We start from the raw sequence: 19,902 nt of genomic DNA, 5'->3' as shown, positions 1-19,902 counted from the left end.
TTTAGACAATAGCCATATTCCTAAAGAGCATGTGCAAAATTATATGCGAAATCCCTTCCATTGTTGATCTCTGCCCACAAAATTATTTTTTCTTTATGGTATAAGAATCAGTCTTAAAGCCAAATAGTCCAAGGCACATATATATTCTGCAGTTGTAAATATGCATTTAATTCTTCACAATTCCTGTAAGAAATGCTAGTCAGGAGGAAACCGGCAAGTGGAAACCACCATGCTGTTCGTTCCCATTCCACTGGTCACTTTAGCTCTGCTAGACTCCATGCAATAGCTGGAGCGCACAGGCTCCTTTTCCAGGACTGCAGGTTTTTCATTCCGATATCTTAATACACTGACCTGTGCAAACGCTTGCCTTAGCTCAGAGAGCATGCTGCCGACAGCGCTGCCTTGGCCTGGATCCGTTATAAAGCGGCGTGCAGGTCCACCCCTCCCCAGCCCAGCCTCATTTAACAGCCCAGCCATCTACTCTTCAGAGGTCTGTGAAGACAGAACATGAGCGTAAGGTAGGGCTTTGTGGTCAGCATTTAACACCTGAGTATATCTTCTCACCTTTGTAGGCTAAGATCTTACCACAATTTTAGCATCCATACACATAGGGGCCAAGTGATTAGTGCTTTTTTTTTTTTTTTTTTTAAGAGTTAGGCCCTTTGACTTCATCCAGACCAGGGGGTTGGCAAACTATGGCCTATGGGCCATCCAGCATGCTGCCTATTTTTGTATGGCCTGCAAGCAAAAATAATTTTTAAAAACCATTTAAAAACGTAAAAAACAAGACTATTTAAGTGACACATGAAATTCAGTGTCCATAAATAAAGCTTCGCTATTGGCATGCGGCCACACCTGTTCGTTTCCATATTTAAGACTGCTTTGTGCTACAACAGCAGAGTTGAGTAGCTTCAGCAGCTTGGGTGTTTACTCTGGGGCCCTCTATAGGAAAAGTAAGAGAAATTTACGTAGATGCACCCACAATCGCACTGCTAGAGTTAATAGCTACAGACCGTGAACTTCACTCAACTTGTTCCTCCCATTTGCCAAACCAGATGCCTTCTTTTCCACTGACCAGCCCTCTCTGTGCCACCTTTTCTCCTGACTCTCCCCTCACACCTCAAGACACCCCTGCCCCCCCCTTCAGCATTCACAGACCATCACGACATAGATGCTGCCAAGTTCTTTTAGTAATTCACCAGCTACAACAGCCTTCATGGGGCTGCCCTCCAAGAGTAGAGGAGGAGGGCTGCCTGGCACAGCGCCTCATATTCCAGGTTGGCCAGAAATAACATCTTCATTTTTGTTTCCACACAGCTCTTCTCTGTAAGCCTGTCGGCCAACAGAGTGGCTGCTGATTGTTGGAGGAGCCAGCCAATCATCTTGTCTAGTTTCAGATTCTTCAGGGCTAGAGTATGTTCACCCCAGAGGCTTAAATGAAGCACGTTAGCAGCTACTCGGGCAGATGGTCTCTGCAACAGGAAGGGAAGCTGAGGCTCAGAACATCTGTGACAAAGTGTTGAGCCCACAACCCTCTTCGGAAAGGAATCCTCATTCCAGGTTCTTCCCTCCCCTGGTCCCAACCAAATTCTTCTCCGCTCTTCTCTCTCCTACACACCTTTCACTCTCCTGACATACTGGCTGCTTTCTACCCGTCCTCCAGACTTTCCCATGTTACAAATTTGCCTGGGGGCAGTGTGCTCCCAATGGGCCTCCCCATCATGGAGGGCCCACAAACCGCCTCCTGCTAGGAACAGTCTGGAATGAGCTGTATCTCATAGTAACTAGCAGCAGCAAGCACTACTGTGACCATGACAGCACACTGTGCAAGATGGGAGGTAAGTGGAAGAACAGAATCTGAGCCTGGGTCTGCCTCAGCTCTTTTCACTAAGCATGCCACCTGAACAAGACCTGCCACTCCACTGTGTGGCCTCTCATGTTAGCCTTTAGATTCCTTATAGTAACTTCAAAATGTCCAGATCTGCTGTCATACATGTCTTCACATCTACTGTCTCATTAGATCTCAGCCGTTTCCATAAACTACATCTCCAACAGACATTTCTTAAAAATGCATCTTTCTGCCCTGACTTGTTTGGCTCAGTGGATAGAGCGTCGGCCTGCGGACTGAAGGGTCCCAGGTTCGATTCCAGTCAAGGGCATGTACCTTGGTTGCAGCACATCCCCAGTGGGGGGTGTGCAGGAGGCAGCTGATCCATGTTTCTCTCTCATCTGATGTTTCTAACTTTCTAACTCTCCCTTCCTCTCTGTAAAAAATCAAAATATATATTTTTTAAAAATTCATCTTTCTCCCTCTGAGTAATGTAAGCAACTAAAGCCAAGAACAGTTGACTTGCTGGGTTCTAATTTGGTGGCTAGTTCCCCTATTCCAATTCATAGTAAACTTTATTTTGCTCTCCTATACTTGTTTTTTAAATCTCTGTAAGGCAGAAGAGTTGTTGGTCACTCTACATCAGGCAGGGGTGAGGAACCTTTTTATATTTTTAACATCATTCTCAGGCTACACAAAATTAACTTAAAAATTAGCCTGCGGGTGGGGGGTGGCAATGGTAAGATATGTACACATATAATACCTTAATAAAAAAAAATGAAAAAAAAATTAGCCTGCTATATTTATTTGGCCAAACATTTAATTAACTCACCCCTAATGCCTTGGCAGGGACAGTCCAAATGATTTTGCGAGCTGTATGCCCGTGGGGCAGATGTTCCCAACTCCCGCTCTAGTGCTTGCCCAAACACTGATATTTACTCTGAGGTTTCTACCTGCAAAATCCCTGCAAAACCTGGGGATGGCCTCACCTTGCTGGCCTTCCGCTGCAGCAGTGATCTCACCAGCTGTCTGGCATCTAGAGGCACCAACTCGGGCAGTGCAGGCAGCTGAGTCTCTTGGTAGCTTCGGCTTTCAAGGTAGACTCCACCCTCGCCGTAAAAAGGATTGGGGAGCCCGAAGATTTCATAGGCGAGTGCTCCCACTGCCCAGGCATCAGCCTTGCTGTAGTCAATCACCGCCCTGGGGCCAGGGCAGGCCGTGGACACCTGCTCGGAAAGCAATAGATGAGCAATCACGTTGCTGGCATTTCTAAGCTACTCATGCTCCTGCATGCCACCTGATTCATGGGCTAATCTGAACTCTGTCCTAAGGAACCTAGAATTTTGGTGAGTTGTAGCTCAGACCCAGAAGAATCTGCCTAGGCTGTCGACTTTGTGCTGACAAAACATGCATCTCCCAGGAACATTAGGGTGATCCAGACTAAAGCAAAGTGGCAGGAAAGGGACTGGTGCCAAATCATGGGTCATGAAAGCTGGAGGAGTTGAGAAAATGATGAGGCACGAAGTCTTGTTCTATCAGTGGAAACACCAGAGTCGCTGATGGTGCATGACATCTCAGCGGGACTCACCTCAGGAGCCATCAGGCAGCCGTTTCCACCCCGATCCACATTCCAGCTGGTGAACGGCAACTGCAGGCCGATGCGTTCATCAGCCAGGCAGCAACCAAAATCCGAGATTACCAGCCAGGGGCAGCCGTCTGGGGAAGGGACAGGAGGTAAGCGACTGCTTCTCCATCTTTCCTCTGAGAGACCCTCCTAGGAACCTACTAAAGCCACCATCAAGACGTAGGGGGGAGGGGCTAACAGGGACTCAGGGTTGGTACAGGAGAGCAGAGGCTCTCCAGAGAGCCCAATGGGAAGGCCAGCTACACGAATACAGAAACGCCTCTAGAAAATAAAGGCTCCCTGACAAAGCCCTCAAACAAAGAACTGGATAAAAGTTTGGATCAATCTAGGTTGGCCGGTGGTCTCAGTGGTTAGAGCGTTGGCCCATGCACCAAAGGGTGCCAGGTTTGATTTCCGGTCAAGGGCAACCAATTGATGTGTGTTTCTCACATCAATGTTTCTCTTGCTCTCCCTCCCCTCTCTCTCTAAAAATCAGTGGAAAAAATATCAAGTGAGGATTAACAACAAAAAAGTTTGGCTCAATCTAAATAATGAAGTCACTGGACCTGTCCCAAGGCTGAAGGACTGCTCATAATTTACTCAACAGCTGGTGCTTGGCTCAAATGACCTCTAAGGGCCCTTATTTGAACCTGAAAACCCAAATCCAAACCTAAGAATGAGGTGCATTAGGAATTCGTTATTTGTAAAAGGATTCACACAGACTTCCTTTAAGAAGCCAGTTCCTGCCCTAGCCAGTTTGGCTCAGTAGATAAGAGTGTTGGCCTGCGGACTGAAAGATCCCAGGTTCAATTCCGGCCAAGGGCACATGCCTGGGTTGTGGGCTCGATCCCCAGTAGGGGGTGTGCAGGAGGCAGCCGGTCAATGATTCTCTCCCATCATTGATGTTTCTATCTCTCCCTCTTCCTTCCTCTCTGAAATCAATAAAGAAATATATTTAAAAAGAAAAAAGAGAGAAGCCAGTTCATCTGGTAATTTAATTGCATATTTACTTATTTTAAATCTAGATCAAAAGTGACCAGATGTATGAACTACTTTACAGTATCCCCAAACAATTAACCATCCACCTTCTACTTGAATGCTTCCAGTGATGGAGGGTGGGGGAGACTCATTATTTCCAGAGGCAACTGGGCTTATATTTGGACAGCTTTCAGTTTGAAAATTCTTTCTTATATTGAGCTAAAGTCTACCTCTTTTTAATATATTTTATTGATTTTTTACAGAGAGGAAGAGAGAGGGATAGAGAGTTAGAAACATCAATGAGAGAGAAACATCTGATCAGCTGCCTCCTGCACACCCCCTAGTGGGGATGTGCCCGCAACCAAGGTACATGCCCTTGACCGGAATCGAACCTGGGACCCTTGAGTCCGCAGGCCGACGCTCTATCCACTGAGCCAAACCGGTTTCGGCTAAAGTCCACCTCTTTTACTTTAATCGAGAAAACTTCCACCACTAGGGTTGTTCTGTAAATGGGCAACAGAAAGGAACTTGGGAATGTTAATCACTCCACAAATCCCACGGAGAATGAGAGCTTCCACTTTGAAGGACAGATTGCGCATGTCTTGTGTACAGAGCTAAATATAGATACAGCTTATAATAGGACATAAAAACCAAAAAAGACCTATGTCCCCTGGAAAGCTGCAGTGTGGGCGGGCACCTACCTGCATCCAACTCCACAAGGATGTTGTCAGATTTTAGGTCTCTGTGTGCGACGCCCTGTTGAACCAGATGATCCACTCCTTCCAAGAGCTGCAAGATCATCACAGTGGCGAGGCGGGGGCTTGGGGTCTTCTCTCGAAGGTACTGGCGCAGGGTACAGGGGTAGCTGGTGGAGAGGGTGACGGAACCTCTATCATGCACTGACACTTTTTAGCATCTTATTTATTACTAGGATGATGGGCTTGCCTCTTTTTCCTGGAGCTTTTCTATTTCTTTTTGCCCCAAGTATCCTTTGTTCCCACCCACTATCCTGAAATTAGCAAGAGCCAGGCCTCACATGTTGAAAGTAATAGTATAGATCTCATTTCTTTAAATGTCCATGACTGCAGTGTTAAGGAGCACAGAGGGGGAGAAGAACTGTGTATGTTAAAAAACAAACAGCCCTAGCTGGTTTGGTTCAGTGGATAGAGCATCAGACTGTTGACTGAAGGGTCCCGGGTTCAATTCCAGTTAAGAGCACATGCCTGGGTTGCAGGCTCGATCCCCAGTAGGGAGCGTGCAGGAGGCAGCTAATCAACGCTTATCTATCATCATTGATGTTTCTCTCTCCCTCTCCATCTCTGAAATAAAAAAAACACACACACACACACACACACACACACACACAAACAAAAACAGATAAGGCAGCCACAGAGAAGGGACAACAGTCAAATGCATTAAAAGCACTAGGTGAACCCAGCCGTGTGGCTCAGTGACCTATGAAGAACCAGAACGGTTCGGTTCTTGGACAAGGCACATGTCCAGGTTGCAGGCTCAATCCCCAGTGTGGGGCATGTGGGAGGCAGCCGACCAATGAATTTTATCTCATCGTTGATGTTTCTGTCTCTGTCCCTCCCTCTCTAAAATCAATAAAAACATACATTTCTACTAATAGAGGAATATGCAAATTGTCTGTGATGCTGTCACAGTAACAGTAATGACCGAACAGCAGGCTGCGTGGGGTGACCAGGCTGGCAGGGGGGTTAGTGAGGGACGACCAAATGACTGAACAGCAGTCTGCGTGGGGTGACCAGACCAGTGGGAGCGGGGGGCAGTTAGGGATGACCAGGCCGGCAGTTGGGGGTGATCAGGCCGGCAGGCAGAAGCGGTTAGGGGTGATCAGGCTGGCAGCGGAGGGCAGTTAGGGGCGATCAGGCTGGCAGGCAGGTGAGCAGTTAGGAGCCAGTGGTCCTGGATTGTGAGAGGGATGTCTGACTGCCCATTTAGGCCTGATCCTACCAGAATTGGGCCTAAACGGGCAGTTGGACATCCCTTGAGGGGTTCCAGATTGGAGAGGGTGCAGGCTGGGCTGAGGGACACACACCCCCGTACACGAATTTCATGCACCGGGCCTCTAGTCTATAATAATCTCTAATAACAACGGCATAATATCCTAATTAGACCGGACGTCCTTCCGGATGAAGCTGGGGCTGCAAGGGAAGCCCGGGTCCTGGGTGCCTGCCAGCAGCCAGAAGGAAGCCTGGGTCCTGGGTGCCAAAGGGAAGCTGGTGCCGGCAGCTGGGGGAAGGAAGGCCTACCCTTGCACGAATTTCATGCATTGGGCCTCCAGTATTTTAAATAAAAGCACAAGGTGAAAAGTCTCTTCTAAATGAAGAGATTCTGTTTATGGAAACTTGCCCTTGGCATGGCCTTATCTCCCAAAGGACGAGGATCCTCTTCCCTGTGACCCTGGACTCCAGGTGCACAGAGGCAGGGAACAGCTCCCACTCACTCCAGGTCCTGCCATACTCCTGCCACTTACTTCTTCATAACGAGGAAAAGTGTCCGCCCGTGGCCCACGCCTTCAGGGTAAAGACGTGGGGGCAGCACATCTGGGTAGTCGACCAGGGCCCCTGGCAGCAGTGGGACAGACGATGTGAAGGCACGGAAGACCCGGATGATGTTAGGGTGAGGAGCCAGTTGCTTCGGACCTCCCTTAGATTTTCTGTTTCAGTCAAAAGGGACAAATGTATGAGGCCAGTAACAGGTAACAAGAGTTGGAAAGATAATCTAAGGCCACAGTAAATACTGCCATTCATTTATTCACCATTTACATTGAACATTTACTACAGATCTGCTATGTTCCAGATGCAGAGCCTGGTGTTAGAGAAAAAAAACCATTAAGATGACGCATCACATTTGATGAGCCCAGAGAAAAGCCAGTCCTTCTTTCCATCCATCCTTCGTCCATCCACCATCCCATGTGGCAGATACAGTTGTTAAGAGCACCTGGAATCAGACTAGGCGCCTGAGTTTGGATTCCAGGTCTGCCACTGTACATCCTTGGCCAAGTAAACTTGTCTGGGCTCAGTCTCAAGTGCAGGGAAAAGGTAGTAACATACCTCATAAGGTTGATAATACTTGTAAAGAAAGGACTAGAATCTCTGTGATTCCAAGTTCTCGCAATAACACTTGGTGTGGAGTATGAGCTCAATAAACCTTTGTTGAATGAATGAATGGATTCAGACAGTTGGGAGTAGAGCTGTCACCTACCTGCCCTCCCCACCCTCTTTCTCCAGGAGCCCCACACTCACAGCCTCAACCAAAGACGACTGGACTAAGGGTAATAAGCCTGGTCACATCTGAGATCCAAATGGCTGACAGGAAAAGGGAAGGGACTAGGTGGAATCTCTCTTTGAGGGTATGAATGCAGTGGAGCTGGTGAAAGGATGATGAGATGTGCTTGGGCCACTGGAAGCCAAGGAGGTGTGCAAGCCAAAGGCAGGCAGGAACAGAAGAGCCATGGGGTAAGAACTGAGGACACCGGGTGGCAGAGGAGAATGGAATAGAAGCCCAGAGACATCAAGACAATTCTCAGGGAGCATGACGCCTGCCCTGTCCTCAGAGCTGCCTCAGTTCCCGAGCTCTGTAGGTCCAGCCCATGTGTGGCTTCTGCTCTTTCTATTCACTGGGCCCCTGCTCTGTGCAATCAAGAGTCAAGGCATTGTCCCCTTGGGCCACTGGGGCTAGTGGCAGAATCAGGATCACAGCTGAAGGCTGTCAGTGCCACATGGGAAAGCTCTGCCAGCTGTCACGGGAGTCCAGAGAAGAGTGTGGCTGTGCTGGGGAGACATGTGCGTGTGGGTGTTGGAGCAGGACAGGAGGCTGTGGGGAGGGCAGCCCAATATAGCTAACTTCATGCAGAGACAGAACAGTCATGGAGGAGCTTGGTGCCTTGGGGAGGGCAGTAGGAATTCAGTATGGTGGAGCGTAGCCTGTAAATGGGACAAGATCCAAAATCAGGGGGGTCCTAGCTGGTTTGGCTCAGTGGCTAGAGCGTTGGCCTGTGGACTCAAGGGTCCCAGGTTCGATTCTGGTCAAGGGCACATGCCCAGGTTGTGGGCATGCAGGAGGCAGCCAATCAATGATTCTCTCTCCCTTTCTCTCTAAAATCAATAAAAGTATATTAAAAAAACACACACACAAAGAAATCGGGGAAGTGAGGTGGGAGAGGGCAATGGGGGAGAGGGGGAAGGAACATATGTAATACTTTCAACAATAAAGATTTATTAAAAAAAATAATCAGGTGGGAGAAGTAAGAGGAGCAGATGCAAAGGGCCAAATCTGAGATCCCTAGATGAGCAAAGGCTCAGCAGAATACACCCAGGGGCTCTCAGGGAAGAGTTTCTCCTGAGACCGCGTTAGATGTCACCTGTACTTTAGTAACAGACCTTCGGCCATATTCATCTAACCATTCAACAGACACTCACTGAGCTGAGGGGGAACACAGGAAACAAAACTTGGAAGTCCTGGCCTCAGAGAGCATCTAGCACAGCTGAAGAGACTGGGAATAAATAGACACACTCCTCTATGACTTACAGTCTGATGGTGGTAACTGTGATGAAAAGAAACTAAGGCACGGTAAAGGACTGGAGAGTGGCAGGGACTGTTTCCGACGAGAAGTCTGGGCAGGACTCTGCGGCAGGGACATCTTAGTGCTCACAGCACCCTGTCAGCAGGCTGAAGCTGACACCACAATATTAGCCCCCGAAGGCAGCTGACAGTGTGGTCCACTTTCCCCCACACAGGAATCAGGAGAAGAGGACAGTGCTGAGCCCACAGAGCTGCCAGACCCTCAGTTATACTGGCGCCTTCCAAGCAATGCAGGAGGTTTTCCATGTACGTTCCCTTAAGTCCCTATTTCTACCTTCCTGCTTCTGACAGAACTAGATTGATAAATCAATCCTCTAGTAAATCACCCGACGTGCAGCAGGCCCACCTCCTCCTGGTGGTCTGCAAATATTACAGTGAGCACAATTCCTGCTGTCATAGCTCAAACCTATAGACACGGGTCTTACGAGCCACCGTCCGCAAGGCAGCTGTCCACTGCTCCTCCGAGGGCAATGCTCTTTTCCTACTGCTTTGCCGAGCTAATGACTAGTCATCCTTCAAAAGGCACCACGAACTGCCCCTTCAAGAGGCCTTTCTGAATGGCCCCACCCTTGCCACGCACACACCACCTCTGGGTTCCCTCAGCACCTGAGCGTACACCATTCTAGAACTTACCACGCCTGACTGCTCCTGAGACATCTGGCTCCTGGGCCTCATGGAGAACTCTTGGGGGACAGGCCACTTTTTTATTTTATTTTAATCTGTCAGCACCATTAGGTGCCCTGCAGCTGTTAGAGGAATGAATGCTACCTCTGCTGGGGGCAGAGTTCAGTTGGTACAGACAGGTGGTGCTCCACTGGGCATTACTTAGGAAGAATCAGAAATCAGATCCATTTCCTACTTTCTGATATGGGCGTTTTGGGATGGCCCTCTCTCCTCACTCCAGTGTGCATGGGCAGGTAATCTACAATCTTTCCCAAGTTAATGACCCACCAACCGAAAATCCATCATTAACTACACCATTCAGTAAGCATTTGCTATCATCTGCATGTCGTGTCAGACACTGTGCTGAGTGCTGAGGACAGATGATGGTTTTGCTCTCAAAGAACTCACAGCCAGTCTGGTGGGCAGATGGGTGCTTACCTGTAAGTGATGTCTCCATACTCCCCGGCCAAGGCCACTCGACTAGCTGGGACTAGCTCCTGGCTCATTGTTCTAAAAATGGCTTCGCTGGAGGAGCCCGCCTGAAACAAATCCACAATGAATCCAGGGTTATACAGACCCAAGCAGAATGGCAAGTCCAACCCCTCCTTGTAATCCAGATCAGAACAGCTACTGCTTAGGATCGATTTTGACCGTCAAGATAAGCCCAGCCGGCGTGGCTCAGTGGTTGAGCATTGTCCTATGAACCAGGAGGTCACGGTTTGATTCCTGGTCAGGGCACATGCCCAGGTTGAGGGCTTGATCCCCAGTGGGGACCTGTGGAAGGCAGCCAATCAATGATTCTCTCTGATCATTGATGTTTTTATCTCGCTCTCCCTCTCCCTTCTTCTTTGAAATCAATAAAAATGTTTTTTATCGAGCTTTCTTTCCAATGATAAAGCTTCATTTTTGAAGTGTTGAAGCTGTTGCTCCCATTAAACTGTGGAGGAAAGGAGACTAAGGTAATTACAAACTTAGTTCTATGTTTTATAAGCACTTTGTTTGGTCTCTGCAAGGAAATACCAGTCATTTCCCATGAAATACAGATGTTTCTACCAACATAATATGTTTTGACTGAAGCAGCATTATGCTTTGGGCAGTATTACAAAATAGCTGGCAAGTGCTTTCTGTATTTAAATATTGTAAAAAGAAAATAAGTTATAATTGTTAAAAAGCAGAACTTTTGTTGCATTTTTTAAAATGTTGAAGTTAATTTGTATGTTTGTTTGGTCAATGTTTCCGCAGTATTTATTAAAACATACTTTTTATTCTTCAAATAAAAAAGTAACCATGTCTTTGTCAAAAAAAAATAAAAATGTGTTATTTTTTTGGGGAAAAAAAGATAAGACAACCTCTTAAAGTGGCAAGCCAAGGTTAGTCCCTCCTGAGAGATAGGGCAGAGGTGTCATCCATGCCAACTCAGAGGATGCTTCCCACACCTCAAGTCTTGGCAGTTCAGATGCCAGGGCAGGAAGAGATATCAGGATGGTCAGGGCATGGGACCCTTCCTCCTGCCATAGATGCCTCTGGTAACGACCAGACCTAGCCTCTAGGCTCCCTTCAGCAGACAGGTCAGAGCCTCATCAGCCCACTCTAGGTAAAGTTGTGCTGAGTCACAGAACAGCTTTCCCATCTCCCAGTAAGAAACAAACAACCAATAATACCCAAGAGGATGAAAATCACCTTATTCTCCTCTCTCACTATGAACAGCTCTCAGTACCCATGAAACTTGAGCAGCAAGAATATCCTGTAAGAATCAAGTCTTTTAGGTTTTCTGAGTGCAAAAGCTCTCACGCCCCAACCAGTGAAGTTTTGACGCAAAGGGTTCAGATGCTTGTTAGCTATTAACCCAGCTTGGAAGGGCAACAGTCTAATAACCTTCCTTCCCCAAATCAAAACAAGAAACTGCACTTCAGGGTCCAGCATGAGCTCATGGCTGTTTTCCACCTTAGACTTGGATGTATGCTCTGGGCAGGAGAAAGAACATCAGGTCCTGATGCATTTTCTAAGCCCGCCTATGTAATGGCAAGGTAAAGAAATTACTCTCAATAGACAGAAATCTGTTTTTGTGGGGGGAATACCGGTTAATAATGCGGATTTTTTTCCAATAAATGGAGTTACACATTGATATATATGTGACTTAAGATGTATGCTATTTGGTTGTATTGACAGCAGCTTCAAAACTTCATGTCAAATTTGTTGAAGGTGTTAACATCATAGATATTTTTACGCTTAATAATGTCGAATTTCGTGCCAAAAAGAGCATTTGCGGGAAGTTTTAATTCATTACTTTATTTGAAGAAAAGTGCTGCTGAAAGTTATCGTATACTTCAAGAAGCTTATGGTGAACATGCTCCATCTCAAGATACTTGAGAACACTGGTTTAAATGCTTTAAAAGTGATGATTTCGATGTCAAAGACAAAAAACGTCCAGGTCAACCGAAAAAGTTTGAAGACTAACAATTAAAAGCATTATTGGATGAAGATGCAGGTCAAACTCAAAAACAACTTGCAGAAAGATTAAACGTTGCTCAGCAAACAATTTCCGATTGTTTACAAGCAATGGGAAAGATGTTAAAGGAAGGAAAATGGGTGCCACATCAACTGAACTAAAGACAAATGGAAAACTGAAAAGTCATCAGTAAAATGTTGCTTCAACGGCATGAAAGAAAGTCTTTTTTGCATAGAATTGTGACTGGTGATGAAAAGTGGATTTATTTTGAGAATCCCAAATGCACAAAATCATGGGTTCATCCAGGTCAACCATCAACATCGACTGCAAGGCCAAATCACTTTGGAAAGTAGACAATGCTCTGCGTTTGGTGGGATCAGGAAGGTGTGGTGTATCATGAGGTTCTAAAACTAGGTGAAACCATTAATACTGATCGATACTGACAACAAATAATCAAATTGAACCACACTTTGATCGTAAAACGACCAGAATGGGCCAGAAGACATGGCAAGTAATTTTGCTTCATGATAACGCACTATCACACATTTCAAAACCGGTTAAAGACACGTTAAAAGATCTTGCCTCGCCGGAACCGGTTTGGCTCAGTGGATAGAGCGTCAGCCTGCAGACTGAAAGGTCCCAGGTTCGATTCCGGTCAAGGGCATGTACATTGGTTGCGGGCACATCCCCGGTGGGGCGTGTGCAGGAGGCAGCTGGTCGATGTATCTCTCTCATTGATGTTTCTAGCTCTCTATCCCTCTCCCTTTCTCTCTGTGAAAAATCAATAAAATATATTTAAAAAAAAAAAAAAAAAGATCTTGCCTGGTAAGTATTAACCCACCCGCCGTATTCACCAGACCTTGCTCCTTCAGATTACCACTTGTTCCGATCGATGGCACACTCACTTTCTGAGCAGCACTTTAAAACATATGAAGAAGTGGAAAATTGGGTCTCTGAATGGTTTGCCTCAAAACAAGAAAAGTTCTATTGGGACGGTATCCACAAATTACCTGAAAGATGGGGGGAAATGTGTAGCTAGCCATGGACATTACTTTGAATAAAGCACTTTTTTTTTTTCTCCGCGCCCCGCTCCCCCTGAATAAAGCACTTTTGATGTTTCTCTTGAAATTATTGTGTTTTCTTTGATTACAGAATCCACATTATTAACCTTTACACCTGGTATACTCAATATCCCAACACCTGGAGTCCTCCCAGAATTGACAGCAGGGAGGTGACAAGCAAGCCTCTGATCTGGAAGTAAGGTGGAGGGTGAGGCTAGAGATAAGGAGTGTGGCTCCTCCTTTCCAGTGAGGCAGGTCACGGGAAGGAGAAAAGATGGTGGTAACTGCAGTCCTGAAATGAACTAACTGATCAGCCAGGACTGCCAGCTGAGAAACCAATGGTTTAGGCACTTGTTACTCAAACTTTGTTTTACAACTAAGCTTTGGGAGCTTACTGACAGGCAGAATCTCAGGCCCACCCCAGACAGATCAGAATCTGTCAATCCCCAGGTGATTCGTGGACATACTACGTTTTGAGACACAGGGCTTCACACTCCTGAACTACATAAGCACCTGGACTGTGGAGAATCTGTCTTTTCCTATCTACTTCCTGGGAAAAGCATCATCAGGTCCCCCGAGACTGGCACTCTGAAAGTGGAATACCTTGTCCTGGTATTTCATATGCCCATTCTTACCCTGATGTTCCACATCATCTTGATGGCTAAGGGGAAAGCAGGGGGCTGCGGAGCTCGTGCCTCTTCTCCTGGTGGGATGACATCTGGGGCTCTCCCTGGAAGAAGCCGGAAGCTCTTTGCCACCTCCAGGTTCCGGGGCAACACAGGCATGGTGGCTTCATACACAGCAGCACTGCAGCCCTTGCCGATGGACTGCCCTATCAGATACTCCTCCAGCTGGAAGCCCTGCCAGCGTCTAGTGTCCAGTGGGTCAGGGAGCAGCTTGCTTTTCTGTGTGAAAATGGTCTGTGAGGAAACACACACACTGTGAGAGGGAGACTAGGAAGGCTAAGTAATGGGAAATGGGGGAGGGGAAGGATAGCGGGGCAAGGTCTTCAGGTCCAAGATTGGGAGCTGGTAAAAACACAACCAAAGTAGGTTTCACCGCTCAGCCGGGGCTCAGGCCATCCTGCCTTCCTCATTACTCAGAATAATTTTTCTCACACTCAGTCGCTTCACTGCATCAGAGACAACTCAACACTGAACATCGTTAGTTAAGAGGTCAGGACTTCCAATTTCTGCAGTTGACACCCGCCACTCCTTTGCTGCCTGTCAAGCCCCAGCACCATGTTGGAGGTTTCTGGTTATGGAGACAGCTCTCTCTGCAAAGACCTTGGCAGGCAGCTAGTGGATGGCTGCCAGGAGCTGTAGATGGGCAGGAGTATGTGGTCAACAGCACCCTCCACCTGTGAATGACCTCAGGTCACTTTTGCAGACAGGGGGTAAAATCAGGAGGGTCCCTGGAGCTGAGTCATTAAATCCTATCTCTACCTCTTAGGAATCTGGTGGATTCACTCTGTTTTCAGAAAGGAAACAAGAGTATAATTCTGATGGAAATAGATGGAAATGCAGGTGTTGGTGGGGATGCAAGCCCCCAAATCAGAGCCCTTCTGTACTTCAGGCAGGTGACATCATTTGAAGTCACCCAAGCTTCACCTCAAATCCTATCTGATCTGCTGATCCTTTCCATTCTGTGGTTAGTTACCCACCTCTAGACTTTCCTACTCTCACATCATCCCTTCACCTGCTTCTGAGCCAGATCAAACTACAATGCTTTCAATGTCACTCTCTCTTCTGTTCAAAAACCTAGCCAGTAGGTTACTCAGGACCTTGTCCTGGTATTTCGTATATTTGAAAACTCTTTCACCAGCTGGTCTGTGCACCACCCACATTTATCTTTCATACGCCACTCTCTGAACCTTTGCTCACACTATTCCCCTCCCCTTCTATTTCTATTGTATTATTTGCCTGGCTCTTCTCTACTCTTCCATCAAGTCCCAACTCAATCACTTCCTCCCAGTATAACTAGCCCTGACAAACCAGCCCACAGCAACCTTCTGGAGGAGTCCTAAAGCACTTAGTGTCTGTAAACTAATACACCTTGCACCGTTAAGTTTTACCTAAAATAAAAGAAAGTCTATCTGGTCTTGTCAACTCAATTCTACACTCCATGGAGCAGAAGCAATATTTTGTGGAGTAATCCTTTATCAAGTATCTGTTCAAGTTCCTGCTTTCAATTCTTTTGTGTTTACACTAAGAAGTAGAATTGCTGGATCGTATGATAATTCTATTTTTATTTTTTGGGGAAGCTGCCATGTTGTTTTCCACAGCAGCTACTCATGTACAGGTTTTTGTATAAACATAAGTTTTCATTTCTCTGGGTAAATGCCCAAGACTGCAATGGCTAGGTCATACAGTAATGCATGATTTTGTTTTCTTTTTAAAGAAACTGCTGTTTTCCAGAGTGTTTTACCATTTTATATTCTTGCCAGCAGCCCAGCTTCTCTGCATCCTCACCAGCATTTGGTATTATTACTATTTTAGCTGTTCTAATAAGTATGCAGCGATGTCACATTGTGCTTTCAACCTGCATTTCCCTAATGGCTAGTGATCTTGAACATCTTTCCATACGCATGTTTAACACCTGTATCTCCTCTGGGTCAAATACACTCGCATGTCTTTTGCCTATTTTGTAACTGAATTCCCCTCCCTATGCCCCCATCTAAATGGAGCAGCCACTCTTCTGTGACACCATACGGAACTTTAGTATTAGAGATGCCAGATCTGGTGATTTTTCCCCCCAAAGAAATCAAACACCTGAATTTAAAAACTGTCAACTAATTAAAAATTTTCAGTGAAGTGAGAGAAAAGGACGTGTAGAGGGTAAGCGTAGGAGGAAAGAGCTCCTCAGTTACAAAAAGCCTCCATAATTTTAAGCAGGATTATCAAGTTTCACACCCGTGGCTTCTGCCAGTTGAGCAACAGCAAAACACAAGGACAGTAGCAGGGGACTAGGTCAGATGTCACCTGTCATCCCAAACGAGCCAGAGCGCAAACATGACACACTCCAGTGCTGAGTAATAAGAACTGGGCGGGGAACCAGGAAACGGAGAGACACTGCTTGGTCCTGAACCAGCTGTGTCCTTGGGCAAGTCACTCCATCTCCCAGCCCCGCAGCCCTCCACTGTCAACTGCAGAGGCAGTACCAACTCAGTCTGCGGCTCCAAGCCCAGGCAGAAGACGGACTCCCTGGAAGAGGGAATTCTGCCCGCAGATGACCTTCACACTTGAACTGCAACGATGGCTGTTTCCTGGGTCTGCCCACCTACCCTTAAGGTTTCGGATTTGCCGGCCTCCAGAATTGCAGAGCCAATTCCTTAAAATAAATCTTTTTCTATAAACATATCCTATTGGTTCTATTTCTCTGGAGAACCCTGACTTATGCGGATTTTAGTAGGATAGAAACAGAGGTCTCTGAACTGTTTTTAAGCAATTTTTAAAAGCCTAAGAGCCCGCTGGCTGGTGTGGTTCAGTGCTGGAGCCACCATCTCCCAACCAGGAGGTCACGGTTCAATTCCCGGTCAGGGCTCATGCTCAGGTTGCGGGCTCCATCCCCAGCGCGGGGCGTGCAGGAGGCAGCCGATCAATGATTCTCTCTCATCATTGATGTTTCTCTCTCTCTCTTTCTCCCTTCCTCTCTCAAATCAATAAAAATATATTCCAAAAATAAAAAAGCCTAAAACCCCCTACATATCCACTCACTCTAGATAACTCCACACAGGTTAACTAAAACCGTTTGGTGTGATTTCTTCCTTTCTGTTCATAATTTCACTTTGGCTTCAGCTGCGTCACTAACTGTCTGGCTAAACTGTGGAGGCTCGGTGCTTAAGGGCACCACTCTTTACTAGCTGTTTTGAGTTCAAGCAAGGTATTTTGCCTGAGAACGCTTCCTTATCCATAAATTGTGGACAACTACCACCTCAGGGATAGAATGTTATGACTTGTCATTACATTTTAAAAAACTAACACAAAGCTATGAGCAATGGTGCAACAGTACGTATAATTAGCAGCATATCTCCCAAAGCAAGTTTGAGGAAGGGGACACAGTAAAACGAAAGTGAGATGCTGTCCCTCCACCAGAAGACCAGTAACACTCAAAACGAGCCTTATTTGGTGATTTTCAAGGAATGTCCCAGTCTGAGGAGGGAGGATAGATCGACTTAATTCAGGGCTCCGGGCACAAAATGCCCCCAGGCCCCGCCCCCACCCATCAGCGCCCCGCCCCTCCTAGCCCCGCCCCCACCAGCTGAAATCCGCTCCAGGCCTAACTGCGGGCCCCGCCCCGCCCCGCCCCGCCCCGCCCCGGCCTCTGCGGGCGCTCACCTGGATCTCCTGACACGCCGAGGCCGCCCGCCGGCCCTCCGCCTGCTTCTCCTCCACCAGGCCCAGCCCCAGCCCGAAGGCCAGAAAGACGGCCCGGCCGCAAGGGCCCGCGCCGCCCCGGGCCCGCACGACGAACTGCCGCTGGAGCCGCGCCGCCAGCCCCGCCACCGACTGGCGGAAGAAGCGGTAGCGGTCGGGCAGCCCGAGCCCGAGCCTGCGCGGCTCCGCGCCGGGTCCCGCGGCCTGGCCCGGGCGCTCTCCGCGACCCCGGGCCGCCGCGGGACCCGGCCACTCAGGCCGTCCCCAGCCGTAGGTCGGGCCAGGTTTGGCCGTGAAGCGAAGCAGCAGCGCTCGACCCAGCTGCAGGCCCCGGCCCAGCGCCTGTCGCACCGCCATGGTAGCGAAGCAGGCGTCCGGCACGCGAGTCACCACAACAACAACAAACTTCGGGGGGCGGCGCCTCTGCGCAGGCGCGTGCGCGTGCAGGTGGCGTCGATGGGCGGGGTCACGGGTCCGGCAGTTCCAGCGCTGAACGCGCGAGGGCGCTGTGCGCGAACCTGGCGCTGGACAGTTTCTTGCCCTTTTGCACTTTAGACCCGGTGTGGTGGTGTTGCATGTCAGGCAGGTCCTGAAAGAACATTGCTGGCCCAGGGAATCTGGAGTATCACCCACCAGACTCTTTACTACTGTTAATTTATTTAATCTTCCCACCGAGGAGATAGGAATATCATTTTTATAGATAAGGAAACAGGCATTTAAAGGGCAGTGACAGTCAGTCACAGTGTCAGAGCTGAGGTTAAAGTTCATGTTGCCTTGCCTACTGAGTCCTTCCCCTCCCCAATGCCCTTAGACACCCCTCTACAAGCCCGAAACCCTTGCTAGTTTCTTAGGACCCCAAGAGAAATATCACCCAAAGGCCACATTTTTTTCAGATGAGTGAGCTGAGTCCCCAAGATGTGGGGGGACTTACCCGAGTGATACAGCTTGTTAGTGGCACATCCTTGTTACCCAAACCAGCTGTTAGGAATGGCTGATAAAGGGATTCATTTTCTTTTTTCTTGTTTGTTTGTTTTTTAATGGGAATTTTCAAGCATACACAAAAATACAATAGTATAGTGAACTCCATGTACCCATTAACCAGCTTCAACAATTATCAATAAACTAGAGGCCCAGTGCACAAAATTCATGCGGGGGGGGGGGTCCCCTCAGCTCAGCCTGCACCCTCTCCAATCCGGGACCCCTTGGGGGATGTCCGACTGCCGGTTTGGGCCCTTTCACAATTCTGGACTGCTGGCTCCTAATCGCTCACCTGCCTGCCTGCCTGCCTGGTCGGCCCTAACTGTCCCCCCGCCTCCCCGCGCCGGCCTGGTTGCCCCTCACGGCCCCCAGCTGGCCTAGTCGCTCCACACAGCCTGCTTGTTCAGTCATTTGGTCGTCCCTCACTAACCCCCCTGCCGGATTGGTTGTAGGCAACCATCTTGTGAGGGCATGAGGGTTAATTTGCATTTCACCTCTTTATTATATAGGATGGTCATTATTTATTCACCTATAAAAAAACCCCACATAGGCCCAAAATGGCAACACTCCTGCTAAAAACCCATGATACCAAACCCAGATTTAATACCCAATCTAACTGCAGTTTCAGCCTCTCCCAGAAACATAACCAACATGGAATTTTCTGGTCAAGCTCAGTAATCTGTTACTTAGGCCCTCTCCATCTCCCATAGATAAAGGTGCTGTGAGCAAGGGGTGTCTCTGAAAGGAGTCACTCACACACGTTTGTGTCTTTCCACAATGCCAGTTTTATTAGGGGAGACCCCACTAAGCCAACAGTCGCACGCAGGTTACACACAGAAAAGGGGGAGCTTACATGACAGGAACCAGCAGACTGAGCATCTGGTGGGAAGTCCTGCATTCTCAGGTGGAGAGGTGGCGTCGGTCTCAAGCCAGGTGGCTACAGTGGCAGCGTGAGTCTGGTGGAGTGGAAGTCCAGCAGGGCTTTGAGGGTGACCCATCGTACAGCCCAAATTCCTAACTAAAAGAGAGTCATGGGGCCTGGCCAGCGTGGCTCAGTGGTTGAGCATCGACCTATGAACCAGGAGGTCACAGTTCGATACCCGGTCGGGGAACATGCCCAGATTGCGGGTTCAATCCCCAGTGTGGGGCGTGCAGGAGGTAGCCGATCAATGAAATCTCTCTCATCATTGATGTTTCTATCTCTTTCTACTTCCCCCTTCCTCTATGAAATCAATTAAAAATATTTATAAATAAAAATAAAAGAGAGTTGTGGTAGGTAGTCCCTTCCTAGGCCTGTAGCTTCCTTGACAAAGGTCAATCTTTACCTTAAGTGA

The 19,902-nt window shown here is 47.9% G+C and overlaps 1 protein-coding gene across 2 annotated transcripts; it reads right to left on the bottom strand.

Moving 5' to 3' along the window:
- Positions 1 to 127: 127 nt before the first annotated feature.
- PINK1 (PTEN induced kinase 1) lies at positions 128 to 18,010 on the bottom strand. 2 transcript variants are annotated; one of them, XM_008148130.3, is made up of 8 exons: positions 17,552 to 18,008; positions 13,850 to 14,134; positions 10,143 to 10,243; positions 6,931 to 7,113; positions 5,132 to 5,295; positions 3,417 to 3,544; positions 2,818 to 3,054; positions 128 to 1,472 (listed from the first exon to the last, which is right to left on the bottom strand). In XM_008148130.3, the coding sequence occupies exons 1-8, from the start codon at positions 17,945 to 17,947 to the stop codon at positions 1,215 to 1,217; spliced, it is 1,752 nt and encodes a 583-aa protein (XP_008146352.1). In that variant the 5' UTR covers positions 17,948 to 18,008; the 3' UTR covers positions 128 to 1,214. The 2 variants fall into 2 exon arrangements, with proteins under 2 accessions (XP_008146352.1, XP_028011228.1); XM_028155427.2 differs by lacking the exon at positions 2,818 to 3,054 and having other exon boundaries at positions 17,552 to 18,010.
- Positions 18,011 to 19,902: the final 1,892 nt, after the last annotated feature.

Source organism: Eptesicus fuscus, chromosome 9 (genome assembly GCF_027574615.1).
Source record: "Eptesicus fuscus isolate TK198812 chromosome 9, DD_ASM_mEF_20220401, whole genome shotgun sequence".
Classification (NCBI taxonomy): domain Eukaryota; kingdom Metazoa; phylum Chordata; class Mammalia; order Chiroptera; family Vespertilionidae; genus Eptesicus; species Eptesicus fuscus.
The sequence above is the reverse complement of the archived record's forward strand: the minus strand, read 5'-3'. Positions and strand labels throughout refer to the sequence as shown.

Bases quoted from the DNA above. Each gene is read 5' to 3' on its own strand.
- PINK1 (XM_008148130.3), bottom strand. From the start codon at position 17,947: ATGGCGGTGCGACAGGCGCTGGGCCGGGGCCTGCAGCTGGGTCGAGCG. The intron at 3,545-5,131 runs GTAGGTGCCCGC...TCCCTTCCCCAG, and splicing joins CCTTGTGGAGTTGGATGCAG to ACGGCTGCCCCTGGCTGGTA. The intron at 3,055-3,416 runs GTGAGTCCCGCT...CTTTCCGAGCAG, and splicing joins GCTGCCTGATGGCTCCTGAG to GTGTCCACGGCCTGCCCTGG.